Source organism: Stegostoma tigrinum, chromosome 14, assembly GCF_030684315.1.
Source record: "Stegostoma tigrinum isolate sSteTig4 chromosome 14, sSteTig4.hap1, whole genome shotgun sequence".
Taxonomy (NCBI): Eukaryota; Metazoa; Chordata; class Chondrichthyes; order Orectolobiformes; family Stegostomatidae; genus Stegostoma; species Stegostoma tigrinum.
This window is the reverse complement of record NC_081367.1, coordinates 24,177,143-24,204,470: the sequence shown is the minus strand read 5'-3', so window position 1 is coordinate 24,204,470 and position 27,328 is coordinate 24,177,143. Positions and strand designations below refer to the sequence as shown.

The window sequence follows — 27,328 nt, the reverse complement described above, 5'->3', positions numbered from 1 at the left end:
GGTTATTGATTTGTATCATGAAAAACCGAAGCTCCAACTCAAAAGCTTTCAGGATAACTTGTCATATTGCCCCAAAGTAAACTACCTTTATTTCTGTTCTCTTGCCTCCCAATCAATTGCAAATAATGTTGCAAGGCTGGCACCCGTGCCCTGTAGTTTAAACAGGATGAAAATTAATTGCTAACATCTGTTTTGAAAAGTGTTAAGACCATGCACATGCAACGTACTTGAGGTCTGCATTTTTTTGCCTCACCATTTGATAAACTGCTATATTGAAAATAAAGTTTGGTTAACGCAATTCTGCAGATTTTGTAATAGGTAATAGGTGCACAGCTAAACTAAACGGCACTGCAAATATAAGCTCCCAAACAATTCATTGTTGGGTACGAATAATTCCCAAGTTCAGTTCTAAAAGTATGCCTCATCTTGAAAGGGCGAAACTCTTTTTTTCAAACTAAATGAATTCTTTTCCTTGAACGTCGAGTTGCTTTAACGGTCGGAGCTGGTGAAATTTTGTAAAGGCAGTGGTCGGAAATGACTCTGGGCAATGTTCGCAGCACAGACGTGGGATGTTTTAACGGAAGAGCCAAATCAACTGGAACCGTTTATATTGGCGATTTTCCATTAATGCTCTTTATGTGGGTCACCACACAACTGCTGCACATAAAAGCCCTGTGTGTACGAGGTGTCTCCTTTCCGTACTTGATGATAAGAGCCATTCCCCTCGGGGGCACTGACGATACACATTTACTGACCTGTCACTCATGATGTACACAGCGTTGGGCGCAGGGAACGGCGGACGGTGTAAAAACCCGGATTGGATTACCAATAGGATTTGAATTCCGGCTGAAACCCCTTAACTGAAGAAGGGTGTAGGCCCGAAACGTCAGCTTTCCCGCTTCTCTGTTGCTGCTTGGCCGGCCGTGTTCATTCAGCTTCACAGGGTTGTTATCTCTGACACCTCCAACCGCCAGGATTGGGATTGTGAATGAGTTCCAGGTTTTGTGGAGCCTCCCACCTCTGGCTGTCCCCACTTGTGAGGAGGAGACAGAAGACAAGTATATATTGAAGTGTTATTCGCTTGTAACGGTGGATTATTCGAGTTGATCGAGCGTGGTCTTTGTGTAAGTGGGTCCGCACCGAAAATAATTAATTTAGTGTGTTTAAATGTTGGATTTTGTCTTTAATGAAGCTATTGTTTTGAAAAATTGGCAATTGTTTCAGTTACTTACATGGGGGTGGGGATGATTCATATTTATTGCTTCGTGCAGTTTTCCTGAGTAGGAATTGCACAGATCTGGTGGAGTTGTCCCTTTTTTTAATTGAAAAGAAAAGATAATTGGTGTGAAACGTAGTTTCGTTTTTTTTAAGGAGGGGGGGAAAAAAGTCCTAGAAACCGTACTTCTGTCCTGTCTGCGGGTTTGAAACAATGCAGGTTATTCAGGGCCTTAAATAGTTTGCAGAAACACTGGGCACGTTTAATACCACTCTTGTAATCCCGGCAGTTTTTATTCGGCTTCTTAAGCTAAACCAGTGCTGTTTTGCAATGGTCATTGCAGTTTGAAATTTGTTAATGTCCGCATCGCAGTTGGATTATTTGCAAGTGGTAAACCAAACTAAATTAACGGATAGTTTGGATTAATGAGGCAATTTAAAGGGAGACCATTTAAAACAGGTTTTTTTAGTCCCACAAGTCACTGGTGTGAAAATTACAACATTCTCCTGCAATATTTGGGATCCAGTCTATAAAATTCTGAAATGCAATAACGCAAGTGTTTAATGACACTGGTAAGTTTGGTTGTGCTGTTTTGAAGTCCTTTGTGACCTTACCAATAAAGATACTGTACAATTTGATTTCAGAAAGTGATTGCGAGTCACTTTTTGTCAAGAATTCTAACATACTCTGGGTCTGCATCTTTTTTTCGCTTTGAAAATGCAAATCTCTTCCATTTTGTTCCTTCGATGGATTGGGGGAAAATATTTTGCATTTTTAGAACGACGTTGAGTAAGCAGCCTTTTTTTAAACGAAAAAAAGAAGCAAGTCAGTCCACTGCAGTGGGGATAAACAAAGGGCCATGGTTTGAACAGCTTGGAAAACCGAAGGATCAACCTGTATTATAAGAGGTGGTGTCGCCAACGTATTCTACAAATTGTTAAATACTGCTGAATTAACAGAAAAGCAAGAAATTCTCTCAAGACCAGCCATATTAACAGTGATTTTTGGTGGTGTTGGTTTGGCGGGAGGTGTACTTAAGGAGAAATACGTTTTAGTATTTGCATATTGAGATGCACCCCCAAAGCGCAAAAAATACTTCTGGGGGAGGCGGGAACGGTGGCTCGAAATGGAGCCATTGAAAGAAACATAGGATTGAGTTGCAGCAAAAAAAATCTTCCTCGATGTACAAGTAAACGAGTCACAAAAAAATTGGCTATCCAACAATATAAATAAACTGGAAGCTATTCTGAAGACCTGAAATTTATTAGTCGTTGTTACATATATCTTCATGGTTTTCCCTCTGCTCTAGTGAAATTATATTTATTTAAATTTTGTAGACAACTATGCATGCAGTTGTAAACACTGTTATTAAGCCGTTAACCCATAAAAGGTTATACAGGCTAAGAATTAATACTATATATTCTTAGAGCAAGGTGCAAAAATTAGTTGTAATGTGACACTTGTCTTGAATGTAGCAGGATATCAGCAGTGTAAGGGTGAAAGAGTGGTGTGTGCATTTAGGAAAACTTTCTACAACATGATGTTTGTGCTCATGAGAAAGCAAGTCCTGCTGAATGAAGCAGATCAGGCAAACTTTGCGGGGGGGGGGGGGGGGGTGGTGGGTTGCAGGTGGAGAAGTGGTTATATGCCACCAAGGTACAATGAGGGAAGACCACTGTCTGAGGTTCAGCAGAAAAACCTCTGTGGCTCCAAGGTAACAAGGTGCAGAGCTGGCTGAACACAGCAGGCCAAGCAGCATCAGAGGAGCAGGGAAGCTGACGTTTCGGGCCTAGACCCTTTTAAGAGTCTAGGCCTGAAACGTCAGCTTCCGTACTCTACGATGCTGCTTGGTCTGCTGTGTTCATCCAGCTCTACACCTTTGTTATCTCAGATTCTCCACCATCTGCAGTTCCTACTGTCTCCCTGTGGATCCGGTCACTTTTTGGATCCTCCTAGTGTGTCAGATGCGTGTAAATATAGTCATGCTGAAGTAAAAGATCCCTTTTGGTTTGGGTTTTTTTTTGGATGGAGTCAAACTCCAATATGTATTTGTAGATAATACAGCAGGTCAGGCAGCATGAGGAGCAGGAAGGTTTGTTGTTTTCTTTTCTGAAGAAGGGTCGCAACCTGAAATTTCAGCTTTCCTGCTCCTTTGCTGCCTGACCTGTTGTATTCCTCAGCTCCAACTGTATTTTCTGACTCCAGCATTGGCAGCTCTTAGCATCTCCAGTGTAGAACCAAACTGCATTTGTGATTGATGCATCACACTTTTTATGAATAAAGTCCATTCTTTAAAACAAAAGCAGGTGACGTAGGAGACTGTGTTCACTTCCTTCCACATTCGGCCTATAATTCAGAGTGATCCTGATTTTTGTTTTTAAAAATTAATTGGACAAAAGCCAACTTGAGGTAAGAAACCGATCGCAGCTGAATAACTTGCAAAGGTTGGCAGGAAAAGCTATAGCTGAACAGTGGACTGCCTTTCTAGGCTTCAGGCACAATCAATGATTGCTGTGAAAAAGCAAACAAATCCTGAACTCCCTGAATTACTCAGGGTAGAAATTGAGACTTTAAGTCTATTTATGACAGATGTCCAGCAGACAGTACAGTTTGAGGAGTGAGCTGCATGTACAATGTACAGAAAAGTAAACGGGGAGTATGAACAAAGGAATTGCCAAAGGGTGGCAAAAGGGGCCAAACAAGGATTTACATAAAAGCAGAGGTTTTAAATGAATGCACTTGTATCTTTAAGGACAAGAACACCTTGGCTGTGATGAAGATCATTCAGACACCAGGAGATTTTACAATTGATAAGGTGTTTATTGGATAGGCTACTGCAGCTTAACTTGCAAAAGTCCTTTGATCCAAATGCCATGTCCACAAGAATATGGGGGGTGGTCAGGGTGGGGAGTGAGTGTGCAAATTGCAGAGGCATTGGCCATATTTTCGTCTGGCTTAGACCAGTAGGTGGTGCTAGAGGGCTGGAGAATTGTAATGCATCCTCTTCCAAGACAAGGTTTGAAACACAGCAACGTTTACTGATTTTACTTATTTGGTTGGGGCGAGTGGGTACTCTCTCTCAGTAATTCCTGACTGCTACGGACGAGTGTAAATCTTTAAAAACAAAACTAACATGGGTTTCTTTTTATTTTGGTTCGTGCTCAACTAAATCAGGAGGATGTTTTATCTTTGTGCCTGGACTCCAAGAAGGTATTTAATATTGTGCTGCTCACCTGACTTGTTGAGGCAGTGGTGGAGCGGTAATGGCATTGGATGAGTAGGCCAGTAGCCTCTGTTTCTGTTGTAGAAGCAAACTCACCAGGTCTGGCAGCATCTTTTTGAAGAGAAAATAGTTTTAAGTCCAGTGACCTCTGGCATGTCCTGCGAACACTGGTTCAGATTCCATTGTAGCAGCTGTAGAATTAAATCACAATTTTTAAATCTGCAGTTGAAAACTTACTGGTGGTAATGGTGACCACAACATCCTTTTTTTAAAAAATGCAGGTTTACTGACATCCCTTGTATGGCTGTGGATCAATATCCTGTTTGGCCTGCATGTGATTCTAGACCAACAGTAATGCTAACTCTGAGTTTCTGAAATGCTGAGCAAGCCACTGAGGACAATGTATGCTGGTCTTAGAAATGATGCCTTTATGCTGTAAAAGAGTGCAGGTGGCAAAAATTTATATCTGTAGCTGATACAAAACTGAAATGTTATAAACAGAGCTTCAAACAGGCAGGAAGTTAGTGGAATGGTTGCACAGGTGGCATATGAAGTTCAATGGCAAGCAATGTAAAATTATTCTTTTTAATGATTCTAATTTAAGGTGGTATAGAGGGATGTGCAGGTATATGAAAGTCTCTGAAGGTAACAGGACAGATTGAGTGTAGTTAATAAACTGCAGTGTATTCTAAGCTTTGGATCTGAGAGCAGGCAGTCTGTGTGAAACTTAAGCCTCAGCACAGGATCCAGTTCAGGGTGCCATCCTTCCATCAGGAAATGAAGGTACTGGGGGATGCAGAAATGATCTAAAAGAATAGGATGAGGTCTTTGTGTAGTGGAGAAGATAAGCATATTCTTTTGAGTAGAGAAGGCTGGAAGGAAAACTGAGGAAGGATCACCGGACCTGAAATGTTAACTCTGTTTTCTGCTTCACAGATGCTGCCAGACCTGCTGAGTTTTTCCAACATCTTTGTTTTTGTTCTTGATTCATAGCATCCGCAGTTCTTTCGGTTTTAATAGACAATCGGTGTTAGAATTCTAAGTGATGTAGAATCACAGGGACCTGGTCTTCACGTGCAGACCTTCTTGCAAGTAGAAGGACAAGTTAAGAGAGCAGCAAAGAAAGTGTGCAGTTTCCTTGTCTTAAGAGCATTGAATAGAAGTGAAAGAATTGTATGCTTAAACCTCAGCTGGAGTATAGTGTACAGTTCTCCTGGGTGTCATCTTCGAGGAAGAATGTAGAATAGCAATTTACAAGAATGGTTCCAGGGATGAGAAACTTTCAGTTTATATCAGGATTGGTTGAATGAAGAGACAGCCAGAACTGCAGATGCTGGAGTTGGAGTCAATAGTGTGGAGCTGAAGGAACGTAGCAGGCGAGGCAGCATCAGGGAACAGAAGAACAGGAATATGGCACAGGAACAGGCCCTTTGGCCCTCCAAGCCTGTGCCAATAACGTTCCCTGACTAAACTTTCTGAAAAAAAAATCCTATTCTTATTCAGTCCCTATCTCTCTCCTCTTCCTATTCGTGTAACCATTGGTAACATTTGAGGCATCCCAATGTGCCTGCTTCCACTGCTTCTGGCAGTGCATTTCGGGATCCTACTACTGTCTCTGCACGAAAAACTTCTGCACATCTCCCTTAACTTTTTTTTTCCCCTTTTCTCCATGAACCTGTTTCCTTGTAATTGAAATTTTAACCCTGGGGATAAAGCCTTTGACTATCCACCCTATCTATGCCCCTCATGATTTTGAAGACCTCTAGGCCCTCTCTGTCAGTCTTTCCAGTGAAAACAATCCAGTAGGCCCCAAGACTGATCCCTGTGGAACACTGCCCAGTTACTGGTCTCGCTAACCTGGCATAGACACCATCTGGCCCTGGAGGCTTGTCTACCTTAATGCAATTTAGGATACTTGCAACATCCTCCTTGAATATGTTGACATTCTCTCAGGTAGTTGCACACTCATCCCCAACCTCAACATCAGAGTTTTTCTCCTTGGTAAGTATTGATACAAAGTACTTATTAAGAATCTCTCCCACTTCCTGTGGCTCCACAACTTCCCTTTTTTGTCCTTGAGAGGGCCCACTCTTTCCCTTGTAACCCTCTTTCTTCTAATTTAAGCATAAAAAACCTTGGGATTCTCCTTGGCCCTGTTGTTGGACACTTCATGGCACTCTTTAGCCTTACTAATTCTGTATTTAAGTCCTTCCTAATTTCTCTGTACTCCTCTGGTGCTGTTCCTCAGTTGATGGGTCCAGGCTGAAATGTTGACTCTCCTCCTCTAATGGAGCTGCAGGAACACACTTCAGGCAGCACATTGTTTTGATAAGATATGATTAAACAGTTGGGAATCTTCTCCTTTTTGAAGAGAAGGAAACTAAGAGGAGTTGATCATGTAAGACACTTTCAGAATCCCAAGCAGGCGGGATAGAGTTGATTTGGTAGAAACTATACCTGCTCATAAAATGAATGAGTAGAGGTCATAGATATTAAGTGATCTGCAAAAGAAGCAAGTATGAAGTGAGAAAAAACTTAACACCTAGTGAGTAGTTAAGGGATGGAATGTGCAGTCTGGAAATGTGGTGGAGACATGTTTAATTGAAACTTTCAAGAAGGCATTGAATGCACATTATGCTCTTTTAAAATAAAAAGAAGCGCAAGGTTATGGGTATAAATCAGGAGAATGGCACAAAGATGATGCTCACTTACCAAGCTAGTGCAGGAATGATGAGCTTGAATAATGTGCAAGAGGCGCCCATGAAAATCCCTTTTGTGATTCTCTCTTCACAAGTTCTTTCTAAACTGGTATCTTCTCACTTCAGCTGTGTAATCAGTTCTCTTATCAAGACCTGCATGAATCTCCTTTTCATTTCACTAAGCAATTTGCTAAAGTGCAATAAAGATTTTTTTTAGTCAAGTGGTTAAGCTTGAGAAGGCACTGCTTGTCTGCTGGTGGCAAGTTCAGTTAAGACACTCTGGAGTGAGTTAGAATCTTATTGAAAATGAACAATGTGACGGGAAGATGGGCAAATGATGCTATGTGACTGGTTACATGTTGAGTAAATTGGGCATTGTGGGTTGCATGGCTGCTTCCTATGCTGTAACAATAGCAGTTTACATACTAACATTTTATTTGGGTTTGTTTGAAGGTAACAAATACAAATAGTGAAGCCTGAAAATTGTTTCTGAGCCTTTGACATTTTGGATTTAATCTTAATTACTTTTTTGTTGTTGGATACTTGGTAGATCTCTTCAGTTAGCTGCAATGGAGCTGGATATTTACCGTGTTTGAGCCCCTGACTGGCTAGCTGACCTTCCTCAGGTCCTCGGAATTACTTTTTAGGTGCAAGAAAAACCAGCACAATCGGTCTGGTAATCTATTTTGGAGGAAAATTGTAAGGCACCTGCAACATTTCAGTGTAACGCATCCCTGGCAAATGCTCAATTTTTCACTTTGTCCATCTATTCTGCCATGTTTCACGTAACTGCATTGAAACCAATTGCAAAAAGGAAGGTGAATTGTTTGTTTGTTGCTTTTTGTTCTAAGTGTTCCTTTTTTAATACGTTGAGAAAAGAATTAAATATTCTTGAACCCCCAATATTTGGGTAAATTGGGCAATTAATTGAAAATTTAATACTAAGTTTCCAGTCAATAAGTTACAAAATCACAAATGCAACAGAAAATGATTCAAGGACAATGACTGTTACATGCACCAAACTCAACTTGATTTTCTAATCCTTTATATAACTTCATCAATTTGTGAAATACCACAACTTGACCAATTCTAGAAAAATATGTAAGGGTGTGGTGTAATTGGAATGCATTATTTTTAAAAATTGAAATAATATCAATATTGTGTATTTAACTCATAGCTGAATTGCAATCAAATGAAGTAGTTGACTACTTTAAATTCACTTTTTTAAACCGGTTTGCAGACTAATTTTTTTTTTCTTCATCTTGCAGATGCCTTTCAAGTTTAATATTGTAAACATGATGGGCAAAGTAGGCATCTTGATCCTCAGCATGCTTGTGGAATCTGTCCACTGTCAATGGAAGCACACCCAAATATCAGAAATTGGGTCAGACCTGGGCATGAAGGTTTTCAATCATGTTGTTAATTCCAATCCAACAGAGAACACAATTGTATCTCCCCATGGAATTGCCTCTGTACTTGGGATGCTGCAGCTAGGTGCAGGTGCAAGAACAAGACAGCAATTGAACATTGCTCTGAAATACAACTCTTATGGTTCGTTTTAATCTTTTTAGCATTTATAACACTTGATATCAACTGCCTCTTCTTCTTTTGTAATTCAGCATTTTGAATGAGATTTTTTTCAACTTGGACCATAGTGGCAAAAAAAGAACTTTTTGGGTTTTCCTTGATTTTTGGAAAATAAGTTCTCATTCCCGTGGCTATTGTTTTTAGGATTGTGATGACTATAGAAGAGGCTTCCAATACCATTGTTCAGTCTCTGATGTTTGATCCACTTTCCTTTTTGTTTTTGTTAGTGCTCGTTTAAGTTAGCAAATGTCTGTTCACCTTAACAGTTACCTGGATGTAGGCATGGTGGCTAACTTCCATTCTTGTCACACTTCGAATACACTACAGCCTTGGTTAGAGTTATCTTTTGCACTTAGTGTTTTCTTTGTCCCTTTGGTCTGTTTTCACTTACATAGGCATGACCTAATCAGTTAGCAATGATTTTTGAGCTCAGTCCTTACTACACAACGACTTGAATAAAATGGATTTAAGTATATGTAACTGCTGCTTTTTTGCAAGTTGTCCACAAGCATTAATATTTTTCAGGCACTGCTGTGAAATGATGGTTTTGGTAGACATTTTATAATGCCTGTGGTACTTGGAATCCAGTTTTTTTTAAAATCTGATCTTAATTCCAGCTGACATTACATTTGTTCAGCAGATGCTGATTGCAATTGCACTCTGATAAGCAAGGAACATGTTTTTGAATTTCATCCAGTAACCATGTCCTTGATGGTGTTCTTATGGTTTTCTAGGCATATTCTTTCAAAATTGAAGTGTCAGTTTCTTCTGTTAACTTTATCACGTGAATTCAGTTAACGCAACTTCGGTCATCCCAAACATTAACATCAAGTTTAATTTTCCATAATCATTTGGCAACATGGCTGAGTAATTATTGATTTTACTAGATAAAGAATTATACAAGACGTTTTGACTCTCAGACAAGAGTTCCTATTTGTATTGCTGAATAATGTAGTTCATCTTTCTAGAAGTCACTGTTATTGCTATTGATTGCACAGCTACATGGTAGCCATGTAAATGTTGTTGGTTATATTTACATAGTAAAAACACCTACAATTCAAATAATATCCTGTGACTGGGTGAAACATCTTAGATATTCCTTGGGTTCATCTTGCATACAAGTATTTCAATTACTGTATGCAATTAGTGAAATAGTACAACAAAAGGTATGCTTTCAAGGTAACTTAAAATATTGATCAATTTCTTACCAGGTATTTACAAGAAAGTCAGAAGGATACACAAGCCTCTAACCGAGAGCAGAAATCAGAGCATAATAACTATTGCCAATGGAATATTTGCACCCAGTGACTATGCAATAGAACAGTCTTTTCGTAGAAAGATTAAAGTCCTGTATCAAGCTGTAGTGAGAAATGTGCATTATGACAATCCTGTGGAAGCTGCATCAGCAATCAACCTCTGGACTAGAAATCAAACCAGAGGTATGTTCTCTATATATATAGTGGAGAGACCATCAACATGATTGGCTGACGTGTGTGTGTGTACATGTGTGATATGAAATTGTACCTGGTGCTTACATACTCTATGTGCAGTTTCTGCCATCAACAATGGGATTTAACCATAAAGTGAATTTTGTGGATTACATTCAAGTATCTGTTTTACTGAAGTAATAACTTTTTTTTTAGGTATGATTACAAATCTGATTTCACCATCGATGCTCAGTGGAACCACCAGGCTAGTGGTGGTCAGTGCACTTTTTTTCAAGGGTTTGTGGAAGTCAAGGTTTCTCCCAGAAAATACTCACAATAGGGATTTCCATGCAGCTGATGGAAGTGTGTATCAAGTTCCAATGATGTCTCAAAAAGCAACCTTCAACTTTGGTAAGTGTGGCATTAATTAGAATGTCTGTGTGTAACCTTTTTCAACCAGATGCTGGATTGGTCAATACACTTGGAAATTATCCAATCTGTGCAAGATGTTGAAGCAGCAAAATGTATCAGCAGGCTTTATATTTGCATTCCTGAATCCATAAAGTGCAATATGTTAAGAAACTAAGTTGTGTGTAGGGTCACATTGTTTGTTTTGAGCTATTGTCTATTGGGGGTGAGTGGTAATTATTTCATACCTCCCTCCCTATGTTAAGTATCAGAGAACAGTGGCTTTGTAATCTGGCCAAAGTTCCCAGCCTGACCAATGATATTATTTCTATGTGGTATTTCAAGGCTACTTGCGTCACTGCTGCCACCCCAGCGGAGGAGTTGGCCTAGTACTGACCAGCAATGAAACTTTGATCTTTGCTAATCTGTGTGGCTTTAACTCTGCTTTTTTTTTAAAAAAAGCTAGAGATAGTAAGGTGCTGGAGTCTGAGAAAAGTGTGCAGCTGAAGGAACACAGCAGGTCAGGGAGCAGAGGAACAGGAAAGGAATGTTTCAGATCAGGATTTTTTTCCCCCTGAAGGACCCTAACCCCGACCTGAAACAGCGGCTTTCTTGGTGCTGCCTGACCTCCTGTGTTCTTCCAACTCCCCACATTTCACTTCTTTTGCTCTGCTTTTTTCTTTGATAGCAGAGAACTTTGGAGATGTATTCTATATGCAGGAATGTTAAAGAGAAAAGTGCCTGCTATGAATGATTTTGGCTGGCAAGTGGATTTTTGGTATAGGCATAGCCATAAGTTATGATAGCTAATTGTCAAGCTTTGGTTAAATTTTAAACCAGGCAGATTAGCTCGGAGCAAAAGATTTTGCCCTGAATGTAACAAAGAATGTCTGGCTGCTTATCATTTCAACTTAAATGATACAAATCTTCTTTCTGTGCAAAAGAACAGGATCATAATATTAATATGCATGACCACCAGTATGTGAACCTGATGACACATCTTAAATTGGTTGGTTGTCTTCCATTATTAGCCCATTCTCTGGATTCATTAAATGCAATTCTGCAACTAGATTGCTATTAATTTTTGGACTCTGAGTAATGAACTTTGCAAGCAGGGACTGCTTGGGTAGAGTCTGTCACTTGTTAATTGCACACAGCAGAATAGGGCATGCTGTTTGAGGCAATTTGCCCGTCTTTGGGATGTATGACTCTCTCATGATGAACATTACACCTGCATTGGCATATTAGGCTCTTCACTGGTAGGCAGTGCAAGCCTGATGCCTTAAAATAGGCATGTTAAAGCCATCTAGCAAGTTGCCTACTGTGATTAGGCTGTTTCCTGCTGTATATAATGCAAAATCATGAGGCTTAAGTCTGGCATTCTTAAGTCCTGAAATGTGCCTAAATAAAGATAAGGCATCTTAAATCTGAGCAACAGGTGAAGCAGCTCTTTTACCCTATTCTATAGTAGCAACGTGAACATGCTCATCACTAACAGTGCTGCTGTTGAGTCAAAATGGCCTGTCTGCTCATGAGGGACATGGCATATGAACTTCTGTGTTGGGTATATACTCCTGATGTCCTAAAAATTGGTGGACTGTATTGAGCAGCATATCCACTTTGGCTATTTGCAAGGTACTCCATTGTTGCTAAATTTGCAATACCAAATCCAATTCTCAGATGTAATTTTGAGGCCAATAGGAATTGTTGACAATCAATTTAAGATTATCCATGAAGAGAAATGCACAAGTGTGCAAGAATTTGATCCATCCTCTACCCCACAACTTGATTAGCTTAAACATTCACGGCAGACATAATAGATGCCAGTTGTTTTTCTTAGGATGATAAAAATTGCATCATTACTAATAAACTTTGCGCAGTTACTAGAAATGTTATTAGAGGAGTGCCAGCCCTTTTTTCTTTTTTTTTTGTTTTTTAATTTGAGCTTTGCTTTGGTAGCTTGCACACTTTTTTTTTATTTTTAAAATTAATAGGTTGTGTTTTAACCCAACTATTTTTAAAGATTGAATTTGAATTTGATTAACTTGTAAAAGATTGTGTATGCATGGGATCTTTTGGTCAGCTAGATTTTGAACATGAGAATTTCTCTTGACTAAAAGGGACTTGACATGACCAATGGTTTGAGAGTTTCCTTTTTTAATCTGTAGGTATGGCCATCACACCAACTAATGTGAAATATTATATCCTTGAGATGCCATACCATGGCGGCACAATCAGTATGTTTGTTGTTGTCCCTGAAGATTATAATATCCCACTCTCTACAATTACTCCTCACCTCAATGTACAATCTATACATGACTGGAAGGGAATTTTGAGAGAAAAAAAACTTGATATCGTCGTCCCTAAGTAAGTATGAAGTTTTTTACACTCGTGCTTCAAAATGGAAAAGCAAATAGCCATGTTCTAGACTTCATGTGCAGTTTGATTAATTGCTATTGATTCAGAATATAATCTTGTTTCAACTAACAGCTATGTATTTGCACACTGAGACTGGATACCTGCCTAAAGATCCCCTTTTATTCTGACTGTCCCCTTCACTTTTTCCTATAATAAGACTTGCTACAAACCAGCAAATGTGTCTTTTGCACACTTTTTTTCCTAAAATGTTTCATGTTGTAGGTTCACCGCTGAGGCAGAGATCAACTTGGAGAAACCCCTTTCAGCTCTTGGAATCACAGATATGTTTGATAAAACTAAGGCAAATTTTGGAAAGATTTGCAGTAAGTACTTAAGGCTTTTAAAAAAATTTTCCAGAAGTATTTTTATGTACAGTTTCACCTTTTTTGATAACTTGTTGCAGGATCTGGTGAGCTGTATGTTTCACAGGTATTACAAAAGGCCAAGATTGAAGTGAATGAAGACGGAACTAAAGCTTCAGCAGCAACAGGCAAGTCTCTTGGCGTTTTTAAGCTTTTTTTTTGTCTTAAACCATGAAGGAAAAGCATTTTCCTTCTGAAAGAAATAGACTTTGTCATGGTAGAACTGAACATCGCTCAATTACTGTGAGCTTGACGTGAGTAATTACTTCTGGGAAGGATTACAAACATCTGTTGAACAAACGTGAAGTAACAGTTGTGTTGCCAGAACAAACTTAAGAGTTTCTGCTTCAGTATAGTTAGTGATCCACATACAAGTTGAATCCCAAAAATGACTACTTGTGAAGAGTGTTTGTGGGTTTTTTAAGCTCTTAAATTTCCACTCTAGTTTGTTTATATGCACTTGCTTGAATTCAAAAGTTGCCATGCATGAGAGCAATTGGTCAATGATTTGAGTTTATTTTTAAAACTCTGCTTTTATTATAACCACACCAGATGTGTAGTTATCTAATGCAACTTGATATAACTGAGAATGCATTCCTCAGGTGCTTTAATTCAGGGTCCATTTTGATGGTTGGCACCATGGCTCACTTGGTGCTATGCTTGCTTCTGAATCAAAGTTTCTAGCTAAAATTTGAAGCAGGCACTCCACTTACAATTGTCGGAGGTGTAGTACTTAAGAGTAAACCACTTTTAAATTCAGTCTTGTGATGAGTCACATTTGGATAACCTGACTTTTATTTTGTTGAAATAGTAGGCTATTGCCTGAAGAATATTATCCATAGGGTGCTCTAATTTTCCTTTTGTGAACTGAAATGGGAAGTACTGGTTTATAAAACCCAAGGACTGTTAAAGGCATTCTCAAGCAAGAAACATTTTTTTTTTATTATTGTAAGCACAGTTTACGTAGGTGCTTGCTTAACAGCAGTGGAAACCTAGTTTGCAGATGAGCTGGAGCCAAGGAGTGTGTACAAATGGCACTTTGGCTGGCAACCAGTAGCTAGTCCATGGGTTAATGTCGACTTTATCCATGATACAAACCTTCTGGCTGTGAACAGCAATGTGATTTTTGGCTCCCAGGTAGCTGAAAAGCTCGTGAATGGTTATTTTTCAGCTGCAACCATTGGACTGCCTAAGAGGTTTTTTAAGCCTAAAGCCATTTTCCCCCTCCAGTTGCTGGAAGCTTTTGATTTCTTCAAATTGATATGTTTGAATCTTTTTAAGTGGGAATCAGTTGCCTATGTCTTGTGAAAATATGTGACAGTATTTGGTGAAGGGAGGGAGTAGTGTTCTGAGCCACAAAATGATCAACTCAGCAAACCACTGAGCTGCCTTTCCATCCTATGCCTCTGCTCATGACACCCTTTTTTTTTGTTTGGCTTTTGCCTGTCTGTAGTGGTGTTTTCAAGGGGTTATGAGTTGAGTGAAGTTTTATATGCTGATGGTTGATGTTTTTAAAATTTAAGAAATGGTAGTCCTTGTACAAAGAGTCTATGCTTTATCAGCCTTTGTCCAAAAAATCAAGTAAATGGGGGATTTGTGTAATTTCCAAAACTTATGACTATTCCAGCAATTTGGAATTTCTGGAAAACACAAGGTTTGATTTCTTCTAGCATGCCACTACAGTAAAGGTGTAACAATAGCGAATCCAGGTTAAAAATGATAACCATGACTTGGTCAAACTCCTCCTCCCAGATTGACAGGTTGTCAAATTACTGTCCCAGTCAGTTAGTAGTTAAGATGTGCTGGAACTTGACCTCTCAGCTCTGGGGAGCCACAGGCTCTTGCCAAACTTGGCAATGCTGTTTGCTGTATGACAAATGGTTTGGTTTTTGTTTCGTTATGTTTTCTTTTTTTCCTTTTGAGGCAATTCTACACTCCCTACATCCTCCAACTGAGGAGCCTGAAGAGTCTGAATGCTCATCTACCTATTTTCCAGCTGCAGCTGTAAATGTGCTTCTTGGGTTCTGCTGCAGTGCAAAACCAACTTGACTTTTTTGTGAATGACATGGACTGTGTTGCACCCATCTGAAGGCAACATTCGAAGCAGAAAGAATACTGACTTCAGGCCTGACAATTATTTTTAATGCCTTTTTTGCTGTACATGGCTTAGGCTATTTTGTTAACTGAATAAATTGTCAGCTTTTTAGTATTTTCCATTCTGAGTGTTTTGTAGGTAAACAATCTAGATTCTGGGTTTCCTTAGCAATTTTTGAAGATCTGTTTTTAACTTGTGGCCAGATCATCATCCTAGACTCATGATTTCACTGTGTAGCTGAAAACAAACCTTGATCCATCCCATAAATGACTGAAATTGGTCAAAATGTTTCATGGAGATTTGGTCAAGGGGCCTTGGTTTTTTGCAAACTTAGTTTTGAATGCTAACTTTTTTTAAATCCAGCACAAGATAGCAATCTAAAATTTGAGCTTAAATTCTGCAACCCTTTGATTTTTCACTGATTTCTCTAGGCCCACTGTGCTGACGGACTCGGTGCAACTGAGTTGCATCTACAGGTTGGAAACATACCTTTCCCTCCTCCATGTCTTGATCAACAGTTTGGAAAAGCTTTTTTTATTTGAAGGAGCGTTTTTCATGACTGTGTGTGTGTGTGTCATCCACTCATGCAAAATGGTAATGTGACACTTGTTGGGGATATTTAAGTCTCCTGCAATGCAGTAGTTCCAGATACTGTTCTGCATTGTCCTCTACGTATTAGCTGATGCCCTTGTGCTCAATGAAATGAATAAAGTCACAAGCAAAACCAATCTTGCCACTAACAAGATTTTGGGGGGGGGAAACTGCAAGTGTGGTCTTAATTATGCTTTCCAAATACAACTATAATTTTGCACACCAAACTATGAACTAGCTTCAGGTTGTTTGCAGACTACTTTAACTGTCTAGTTTGTTTTTGGTGTTTTGAATCCAATGAAGTGGGGGGGGGTGGATCTTCCATTTAGAATAAATACCACATGGCTGGTATTGATCTGCTTTGTAATACTATTTTTTTTATGGCTTATTTAATGCCTAAATGCTGTGGTTCAGCTAGTTTGCTTTTTTATTACAGCTGCAATTATGATGGTAAAATCTTTGAGGATTATTCCTTCATTTGTGGTCGACAAACCATTCGTCTATTTTGTACGGCACAATCCTACAGGTAAGCAACTTTTTAAAGAAGTGATATTGACATCAATATGAAAACACTAACATTTGTTTAAAACAATTTATTTCGAAAGTACTAATTTTAGCAGTTTGACAAATTAATTTTCAATTGATAAAGTTTGCTGGGAATTGCAATGGTCCATCATACATGACTACATATTTAGCTGAATCATATGTTGGTTCTTTGTCACTTAATTTGATAAATGTTTACAAGCTTTAGCATTCTCAATCACTCTTTGTCGGAATTATGTACCATCTCTATTTATAGACTTAGCAATATTTTTTAAATGCCCTCCCGTCTTTTGAGAAAGGAGGCCCTAAACTTGCACAGAATATCGAACTCCCTTTATTGAATCACTTTGCCCCTCAATGGAATTTAGTGTTTGGTTGTTTGTTTTTGAGTTGACTGGGGCTTCCTTCTTTCTTCAACTAATAGGGCATTTAACAGATACAAGGAGCTCTGGGGAAAAAAAAGGTCTTTTTTTAAATTGCAACAAATATACATGTTTGGCATTTCCCAATGTAATACCATCAGATCCTTGAAGTTTCTTGGTATGAACTTAAATATTTATGGACCTCCCAATTGTCTGTCTGCAAATTTGTCTCAATAACCACTTTTTAAAACTCTTCAAGCACTACATAATGTCTTCTGTGCAGCCTTTGTGATTCTATCAGCACATTGGTTAACTGAGACAAAGGAAATGGAAAAATTACACAGTTGGCTGGAGTTTAGGGATTTAATACTTTTTTATTTTTTTAAAAAATACAAACAACGACCAATCCCATCTCTCAAACCACTTCAAGTTCTTTTAAAAGTACTTGAGATTAGGATATTACAAAACCAAGATTGGTTGTTAGGCTCATCAATTTTTAAATTGACCTGATTTTATTCATTTTCAGTGGTATGAGAGTTTCACTGGCAAGGCCAGCATTTGTCAATCCCTGGTTGTCATTGATTTATAGCTGCTGCCTTGAACCACTGCAGTCTGCTTGGTATGGATCCAAAATATTCTTGGAAGAGTTACAAGATTTTGACCCAGTGAAACTAAATATGCATTTCCAAGTCAGGATGGCGTGGTATGGAGGAAATTTTTTCTTTGGAAGTGGTGTTTCCATTTATCTGCAACTTTTTGTTTTCTCCGGATGATCATAATAGTTTGGGTTTGGAAGGTACTCCCTAAGGACCCTTGGTGAATTTCTACAGTGCATCTTGCAGATGGTACAGACTGCTGCCGCTACTGCTACTGAGTATTGATATCGGAATAAGTGAATAGCACCACATCCACAGACAAACACGTAGGCTGCTTTGTTCTGGATAGTATCAAGCTGTCTGTTGGAATTGCACTCATCCGCGCATGTGGCAAGTATTCCATAACAAAGGAGCGTTATGCTTTAAGGATGCTGGACTGGTTTTGAGGAGTCTGGGAAGTGAGTTACCTTGATGCAGAATTCCCATCCTCTGACCTGTTCTTGTCCTTATAGCCTCAGTATTTATTTGCTTAATCCGGTTGACTTTCTGGTCAATAGTAATATCTGAGGATTGACATTGGGGATTTGGTGATCATAGAATGATTTTCATGTGAAGGGGCAGTGGTTAGATTCTCTTGGTTATTGGCTGGCACTTGTGTACATGTTGTTTGCCACCACACATTTAACCCAAACCTGGATATTGCCCAAATCTTGTAGCTGTACTGGAGCTGGAATAGCTTGGCGAGAGACGGCAAGTTCTGGAACAAGTCTTCAGTAATATCACTGCAGATGTTAAACATTTTTCAGTATTCGGGCCTCTAGATATTTCTTGGTTTTTTTTCCTTGGAGTGATTTATTTTTTTAAGTGCAGCAAAGACTGATACCTGTGATCCTGGGGACGACCTGAAGGTAACAGGATGGATTATTCATTTGGCATTTCTGGTTGAAGATTGCAAGGTACTTGCAACAATGGTGTACTTTGTTCCCCATCTTGGATATTTGGGGAACTGCATCCCTGCTAAGTTTAATTAATTGTCCAGCATCATTTCATGACTGGGTGTGGGAGGACCTACAGAAATCAAATCTACAGTGAGTATGGAATTGCTGTGCTCTGTCTATTGGTTTTACTGCTTCTACTGTTGGCAGTGCAAGTTGACTTGTGGTTATAGTTTTAACCTGGTTGACTTTCTTGTGTTTGGTGTTCTTCCTGGCATGTGCTGCTGGACTTTACATTTGAACTTGGGTTAGTTTCCCCCACCCCCGGTTCGATGGTAACTTGAGATGTGCTTGGCTGAGGGCACATTGTTCCACTTTTTTTTGGTCCATGGGCATCTCCTAGTGTTACTAGATCTGTTCTATCCTTTTAACATAGTGTTGCATAACATTGTAGCATATTCTGTGTGGAGACAGGACTCTTTCTTTCTTCCATCACCACCTGCTGCAGATGATGTTGTGGTAGATTAACTAGGCTATATTTGACCGGATGCAATGAGACTTGGCCTCCAGTTAATATTCAGGGCACCCCCTACTGATGGGACAGAATCCACCAAAAATGAAGGTGCTGTCTAGCCATTATCTGTAAAGTCTGTGATTCTAAAAATACGACTGGGCTGTTGCTTCACCACATTTGAGACAGCTCTCCCCATTTTGCAACAAATTCCCAGATCTTGGTAAAGAGGCTATGCAGTGTCAACAAGGCTGAGGTTTTGTCACTCTAGATTTCTCATGCTTCATTCTATGCCAGATAATCTGTCTGGCTTCTTTGATTTGATTCTTTAATACAAATGAATAGCTTGAGGCCGGTTTGAGGACAGTCAGTGTGATTGACTGACTGTTACTGTGGATCATGTTCATCGGACTACAAGGCTGTAAGAATTTGCTCATCTCCCCCTTCTTTCTTTCTTTTTATCAAGTCAATCTGCCAGTATGATCTAGTAGTGGTAGTGGCAGCATTTGGGGATAGCTCAGAAGAAATTGGTTTATGATCAAAGTAACACTTACTTTGTTAAAAGCTGTTTTGTGCATGTGCAGAACACAACCCGAATTTACTGTAGCCTGAAAATGTAACTTATCCTCTGACATCATTTTCTGGAATAATGTGACATGTTTTTGAGGAAAAGCAAGAAGGCTGGAGTGCGTGCTCCAAAAGAGAGCCGCTGAAAGGCCTGAGACTCTGCGCGTGCGTGCTTGTCATAACAAGCCCTGGCTATTCAAATGCATTCTGTTCCTGAACTTGCAAGCTGACATATTCAATATGCTAAGCACTTATAGCCACAAACCAAAAAAGTCCTACGTGCAGCTATTTAAAAGCTGCAATATACCTGTATGTTAATTTTGCTAACATTGTCGACAATTTTACTCTGTCAAATTCCTCCCTTTTTTTATTTCTACATGGACTAAAATAGTTCAAACTGTTTCATTTTGGGGTCTCATCTCACTTAACAGGAAATCAATTGTGCTGAGTTGGTGCTAATTTGAATTTAAGAAATCTGGCTACGTTCCAATGCTGAACAAGGCAACCATGAGCCTGTGGAGTGGGTGGCAAATGAAAGATTCTGCTGCTGCTCTCCTAGTCCCCTAAAAAAGGATAATTCTGCTTGTAGAGTGGGCAGTAACAGTTCCTCTAAGTGGATTGGTTCAGGCAGCTCCAGACAGGAACCAATAGATGAGATATCAATCCACAATATGGTGAAATTCTATTTAGAACATCTGTTGTAGAGGTTGTGGATTCTTGGTCAGTTTTTAAAATGACTTCAATAGATCTGTTTGGAAAACCATTTTGGGTCTAACATATACAGACTTGCATCCCAGGTGCTAGTACTCGTTTGTGGGAGTATTTGTCTTAAATTCTAAATTTTTTTTAAAGCAGTTGTTAAAATTTGCAATGCTTTATCTACACTGACGTTTGTTTAACTGAAGTGATACTTTGGTATGACTTACAAAGTAACAGCTTTTCTTCTCTGATTTGCTTATGCAGGGACAGTCCTTTTCATTGGACAAGTTTCAAAACCATAAAAAACCAATTTCGATAGGACAAGTTTCAAATGGATTTCCACTATAAATGCAGGAAATGTCGAGTTGCTGCCTTCCAAGTGGCTTGGTGAAGTGCAGTGCTAATGTATACAAACACCTGACTTTAAGAATGGAATGAATAATAGCTTTACATGGATACATTTTTTACCTTGCATTGAATATTTGATTTTGGTCTTTTGTATACAGAATTTTAATATTTGTTTTATACACGTATAGTATTGCACCTGAGAGGAACACTAAGCATTTGAGCGATTCTTCTTATTTTTTATTTTTTGACCATGTATTACTAGATCAAAACAAAGTTCTGAAATATTAGGTGGAAATGTTGAACAGTTTTTATTTTTGTTTGGGCAAATGGTCAAGTTGTTTCAGTGAGAAATGTCAATGTGCTCTTATCCAAGATAAAACAAAGTTTCAAATAATTCTACACTGATTCAGTTTTGCATATATCTTAGTTGTGTAGAACCACTGTCCTGTTTTTTATTGGAAAGTTGCCCAGCGTTCTCATTCATTATGGAGCTTCCATATAGTAATTTCGGACATGGAAAAGGTCAGCAAACCTCTAGATTTGCACAGTAATTCACACTACTCTCTCTCTCCAGGCTAAATTTTAACCAGTTTGTAGTTAAATATTTTGGGGTACAAACTTTAAAAATTTGATATCTACTTTGTTGTGCAAGTTGCTGCCATATTTTTTTCAATAATAAACACTTCTTAATTCTCAGAAGCAATTCAAATTATTTGACTAAATGTTGGAGTAATTGTGTATTAATATTTATTGAAACACGAGGAAGTAACATGGTTTCCTGAATAATTATTATAGCAAAGATCTTTCTGGTATTTTGACATGTTATGCAATCTGATTTGAAAGAATGCTTTACGCTAAAATCTAATCATTTATTACCAATAACCTTTCTGTTATTAAATACTACCAAAAAATTGGTGTCCTATCTGAATGCTGATGCCTCACTGCTTATTTGTGAAAGTTCATAACATTAAAATTTGTGTTCCCCATATGTAAGGTATGAAGATCATCCTTTTTTTTAAATGCTCTTCAAGATTTTGTTTAATCTGCCTAAATAGGAATTTCTGGTTCGACATACAGGTTTTATCTGATCTATGAATTTGAACAAATTGTAGAACATTTGCAATAAGCAATGGAAATGTTTTTAACATCTTAAATGAATTCAGTACCATATCTACTTGACTGTCATGTGTCACAAATCTTTTCATGTAAGAAAAGCACTTTTGAGGCTATAAATGTAGATTTTTCACTGGTTCCAAAATTGGCACTAGCTAGTGTTTTCAGATTTTAAGTTCCTTCTCTGGCACTGTTCCATAAGTCTGAGTACACGATTATATACAGGGATAAAGACTAAATGTAAAAATATTTTAAACATATTTTAGATTTCCAGGGTTGCATCCTTGTCACTTTTTCCCCATTTTTGAAGAGGTCACTTTGCACTAAAAACATTAGATCTTAATGTACATAAGATTGGAAGTTCATAAACTGTTTTAATACCAATGTTCTCTGGCATCTGATCAGTGAGTTTTATAAACTTTTTTTTTTGGTGAATGTTTTTATGAACATGACTTAAGGAGACTTTGTTTAAAATAACTTCTAGATCTAGGCTGTATGAAGTTTCTCACTCCTGTAACTTCACAAAAATGTCATCAATATTTATTTGAGTAGTTTTGAAGTAGCATGGAGAAAATTATTTTTCAGGTTTCTGTATAATCCAACCGTCCTTGCCTCCAAGCATTGGCCTAAGTGATGGGCTGGAAATTTGAAGATGAATAAGCAAGGTTAAATGCTACAATGTGCTAATTTGGTGCTGCATGCTCAGTTGGTTGGACAGCTTGTTGGCAATGCAGGGTCATGCCAACAGTGTGGATTCCATTCCTGGCCCAGCTGAGGTTACCACGAAAGACTCCCTTTTATTTTTTTTTGAGGTGCGGTGACCCTCTGGTTAAAGCACCACCAGTTATTATTTTATTCGTCATGAGAGAGCACTCCTATGTCCTGGTAGGACTATAGCTACCTACTTACTGTAGTATCCAACCAGTGATAGCTGGTGCTTTTTTTTTTATTTAAAAGCTGTGTTGGCAGCTAATGCCACCAGAAGTTAACCTATACCACCTCAATGATTACAACCAGAAAATGCTGGAAATAATCTGGCAGTATCTGTAGAAATTACTTTTGATCCATGCCCATTTTCAACAGAACTGACATGTTGTAAGTACTGCACTAATGTGACACTGACTTGGCATGCAGATGCTACTGCTTAATTTTCTTTTAAACCACAATGTAAAAATAAAAGCCACATAGTACAGTTGTTAGTCTGGTGGATGGTGTAGGTCTGCTGGTGAATGGGAATGTTGGAATTGCAATTATTGGAGGGTTTCGGGGGCAGCCTGACTAAAAGTATTATGTCACCTGAGGAGGCAGCAACTTACTTTTTATTTTGTAGTGGCAAAGACTCATCTACTTTTTTGATTAGAGATGAACTGTGCACTATACAGCACTCTGGTGTTTTGACACCAGAGTTATACAAGGCTTCACAGCATTTCAGACGTTGGAAGCAATGGCACATTAAAACAATCCATGCTGTCATGTTGTGTGGCAGTATGGCTTTCTTTGAAACAAGCTATGTGTTGTTTTTATTTTTGACACTGGATTCACCAGATATGCAGCCAGTTCTTAACTTGGTAGTCCTCCCTTTTGGCGTTCCCTATAGATAGAATCAGGGCATGATAGCTACAGCTGGGAAGTTTTCTTGAGCTGACAGCATGATTTGTTGCCAGTGGTCTCCAATTGATTATCAAGGAAATAGAGCTCTTCCAATTCCAGTACACAAATTTACATAATACAATAGCCTGCTGTCACTCAAGGCAATGAAACATGGCCTGGTTTTGCTGAAAGTGATTTCCCTCCCCACTCCTGACCTTTGCCATCCACAATTGCACAAACTCTGGTAGGTCCAGCAGCCAGACAGGTGGGAGTTGGAAAGTTCATTTTGTTATACTTCCTCAGGTACTGGCAGTGATGTTCATGCTCACTCTTAAGATTGAAGCTGTTGCAGTTATGTTCCTTTTCAAACTGGAATTGAAAACACTTGATAGGGTCAAAGCCAACCATTGAAGAAATCTACTTTTTAAAAGTCTAGTTGTTGATTGGCTAATTAAAATAATTTGCCCCATCCTTCACTAGAGGGCAAGGGAGACAAGAGTCTTGGTTGCAACTGAGAACCTCAAGGAATGGGATAGGCCTCAAGCAAGTGGGAGGATCAGGGAACAGGTCATGAACTGAGATGGCAGGCAAGATGGGGAAAGAGCTGCAGAAGAGTTGGCAGTGGCTACAATTGAAACATATAAAATAATCAGATGGTTGGATAGGGAGAGCCTTTTTCCTAGGATGGTGACGGCGAGGACGATGGGGCATAGCTTTAAATTGAGGGGAGAAAGATACAGGACAGATGTCAGAGGTAGTTTCTTTACTCAGAGTAGTAAGGGAATGGAACGCTTTGCCTGCAACGGTAGTAGATTCGCCAACTTTAGGTACATTTAAGTCGTCATTGGATAAGCATATGGACGTACATGGAATAGTGTAGGTTAGATGGACTTGAGATCGGTATGACAGGTCAGCACAGCATCGAGGGCTGACGGGCCTGTACTGTGCTGTTATGTTTTATGTTCTATAAGCTTCAGTGAGCAAGGGAGGCTGTTCTAATAGATGTGACCATGACCTGAACACCAACGACAGTGCAAAACTGTTTAGAAACTGCTGTGACTGAGCACGCATAACTCAACATTTTAGGTATTTAGATGTTTACTTGTCACTTACAGGGATTTGGGCCAAAAGCCAGAAAATGGGTTTCATATGGTCAGATCTACTGACCAGCATGAACACCCTGGGGCCATTAGACCCCCTATTGTACTGTGTACACAAATGCATTGTGCCATCTAACACAGGCTAAATCGAAAGACAGCATTTGAGAGGCATTCCGGCAATCTTGTTTTCTTTCCATAAGAAGACGGTTGAGAATCATTGTGAAAGGATAGTGACAGCAGCCCTCTTAGGTTGCATACGTGAATTTTGGTAGTCATGCCTCTGAGGCCGCAGGAGCAGTTGACATTGAACAGGGTTGTATGCAAGATAATAAAATGTGAGGCTGGATGAATACAGCAGGCCAAGCAGCATCTCAGGAGCACAAAAGCTGACGTTTCGGGCCTAGACCCTTCATCAGAGAGGGGGATGGGGAGAGGGAACTGGAATAAATAGGGAGAGAGGGGGAGGCGGACCGAAGATGGAGAGTAAAGAAGATGGGTGGAGAGAGTATAGGTGGGGAGGTAGGGAGGGGATAGGTCAGTCCAGGGAAGACGGACAGGTCAAGGAGGTGGGATGAGGTTAGTAGGTAGATGGGGGTGCGGCTTGGGGTGGGAGGAAGGGCTGGGTGAGAGGAAGAACCGGTTAGGGAGGCAGAGACGGGTTGGACTGGTTTTGGGATGCAGTGGGTGGGGGGGGAAGAGCTGGGCTGGTTGTGTGGTGCAGTGGGGGGAGGGGACGAACTGGGCTGGTTTAGGGATGCAGTAGGGGAAGGGGAGATTTTGAAACTGGTGAAGTCCACATTGATACCATATGGCTGCAGGGTTCCCAGGCGGAATATGAGTTGCTGTTCCTGCAACCTTCGGGTGGCATCATTGTGGCAGTGCAGGAGGCCCATGATGGACATGTCATCTCGAGAATGGGAGGGGGAGTGGAAATGGTTTGCGACTGGGAGGCGCAGTTGTTTGTTGCGAACTGAGCGGAGGTGTTCTGCAAAGCGGTCCCCAAGCCTCCGCTTGGTTTCCCCAATGTAGAGGAAGCCGCACCGGGTACAGTGGATGCAGTATACCACATTGGCAGATGTGCAGGTGAACCTCTGCTTAATGTGGAATGTCATCTTGGGGCCTGGGATAGGGGTGAGGGAGGAGTTGTGGGGGCAAGTGTAGCATTTCCTGCGGTTGCCGGGTGTGGTGGGGTTGGAGGGCAGTGTGGAGCGAACAAGGGAGTCACGGACAGAGTGGTCTCTCCGGAAAGCAGACAGGGGTGGGGATGGAAAAATGTCTTGGGTGGTGGGGTCAGATTGTAAATGGCGGAAGTGTCGGAGGATGATGCGTTGTATCCGGAGGTTGGTAGGGTGGTGTGTGAGAACGAGGGGGATCCTCTTAGGGCGGTTGTGGCGGGGGCGGGGTGTGAGGGATGTGTTGCGGGAAATACGGGAGACGCAGTCAAGGGCATTCTCGATCACTGTGGGGGGAAAGTTGCGGTCCTTAAAGAACTTGGACATCTGGGATGTGCAGGAGTGGAATGTCTTATCGTGGGAGCGGAGGCGAAGGAATTGGGAATAGGGGATAGAATTTTTGCAGGAGGGTGGGTGGGAGGAGGTGTATTCTAGGTAGCTGTGGGAGTCGGTGGGCTTGAAATGGACATCAGTTACAAGCTGGTTGCCTGAGATGGAGACTGAGAGGTCCAGGAAGGTGAGGGATGTGCTGGAGATGGCCCAGGTGAATTGATCCAGTGTTGTATGCATCCTGGTGGACTCTGGCATTTTGCATAATGTTGGAAATCTGAAACAAAAATAAACTGCTGGGGAAATCTCCGGTCGTGGGGCAAAATCAGTTAACATTTTGTGTCCAGTGACTGTTTTTCAGAACCTGAGATTAAGGCTGTCGGTGCTAATCTGCAGTGGATTGTGATTTCCTCATGATCAATGTTTGTATGCACCTCTGTGCTCTTCAGGCAAATAAGACTGAAGGCATTTTCTGCTTCGTGTACTCTCTCTTCGAGCTACATTGTGCCCTTGTGTTGGATGTACGGAAGTCAATCAGCAAACAAACTCTAAGCTCTTCATTAGAGTAAGCTAGTAGTCAATACAGGTTAGAGAGACTAATTTGAAAAGGATGTGTATATTTCCTGTCGTTCCTTTTCATTTTAAAAAACTGACTGTTTGCGTCAGAACATGCACTACTGTAAGAGCATTGGATATAGACACAGTGCAAAATTTTTGTTCAACTTTTGAAACTTCCTGGCTTTCACATGCTTTACAAAGAATGGAGAGGAGGCTTGCAGGGCATCCCACTATCAATGTACCCTCAAGTCTGTCTGGCTGTCTGTATTGAAGGCCTCGTGAACGAGTCTATGAGGAGCTGTGTGTCCAAGACTCCTCCTGCAACGGAGAATAAGGTGATTCCCTTTAGTTTGAACAGTAAAATCTTTGTCTCATTTCATAGAGGGAGATAATAAAAGATCCCATTCTCCCATCATGCTGCAAGCAGATCTGCAAGTCTATTGAGGACCACATCTTCTTCCTATTTATAGATCTTAACTGGAATCCTATCTAATCTAGGAATTGTCTCCTGCATGAAAAAGCTCTCCATTTCTCTTGATCACCAATGCAAGTATTAGGAGTAAGATTGCACTATCTAAAGCTTTTAGTTGGGCCTACACTACGCATGGTAGAAGTGCTCGTTTACAAAGCCTTGACGTCTGTTTAAGAATGTTTATAACTCGCACAGTTGCATATACATTTATAGTTTCTTAGAGACTGCAGTCTACTCATTTGGATGACTTGAAAGTTGGTTTGAAGAGTACGCCAGTATGTTCGACAAATGTATAATTTGTAGCTTTGTACTTGGAGCATGCAACTAATTGAATGTTACAGAAATGACTATTGAAGAAACTAATAACATCATATAATAACGACCAGAAACTGATAATATTGTAATT

At 39.9% G+C, this 27,328-nt stretch overlaps 1 protein-coding gene across 2 annotated transcripts; it reads left to right on the top strand.

Annotated features, from left to right (window-relative positions):
• The first annotated feature begins 846 nt into the window (after positions 1-846).
• serpine2 (serpin peptidase inhibitor, clade E (nexin, plasminogen activator inhibitor type 1), member 2) lies at positions 847-24,826 on the top strand. Of its 2 annotated transcripts, XM_048542394.2 has the most exons (10): positions 847-1,124; positions 7,689-7,956; positions 8,407-8,689; positions 9,937-10,164; positions 10,369-10,563; positions 12,729-12,927; positions 13,201-13,301; positions 13,382-13,468; positions 16,463-16,552; positions 20,504-24,826. In XM_048542394.2, the coding sequence occupies exons 2-10, from the start codon at positions 7,915-7,917 to the stop codon at positions 20,539-20,541; spliced, it is 1,263 nt and encodes a 420-aa protein (XP_048398351.1). In that variant the 5' UTR covers positions 847-1,124; positions 7,689-7,914; the 3' UTR covers positions 20,542-24,826. The 2 variants fall into 2 exon arrangements, with proteins under 2 accessions (XP_048398351.1, XP_048398352.1); XM_048542395.2 differs by lacking the exon at positions 7,689-7,956 and having other exon boundaries at positions 852-1,124; positions 20,504-24,825.
• The last annotated feature ends 2,502 nt before the right edge of the window (positions 24,827-27,328 follow it).

Bases quoted from the DNA above. Each gene is read 5' to 3' on its own strand.
- serpine2 (XM_048542394.2), top strand. From the start codon at position 7,915: ATGTTTCACGTAACTGCATTGAAACCAATTGCAAAAAGGAAG. The intron at 12,928-13,200 runs GTAAGTATGAAG...TTCATGTTGTAG, and splicing joins CTTGATATCGTCGTCCCTAA to GTTCACCGCTGAGGCAGAGA. The intron at 16,553-20,503 runs GTAAGCAACTTT...TTGCTTATGCAG, and splicing joins TGTACGGCACAATCCTACAG to GGACAGTCCTTTTCATTGGA.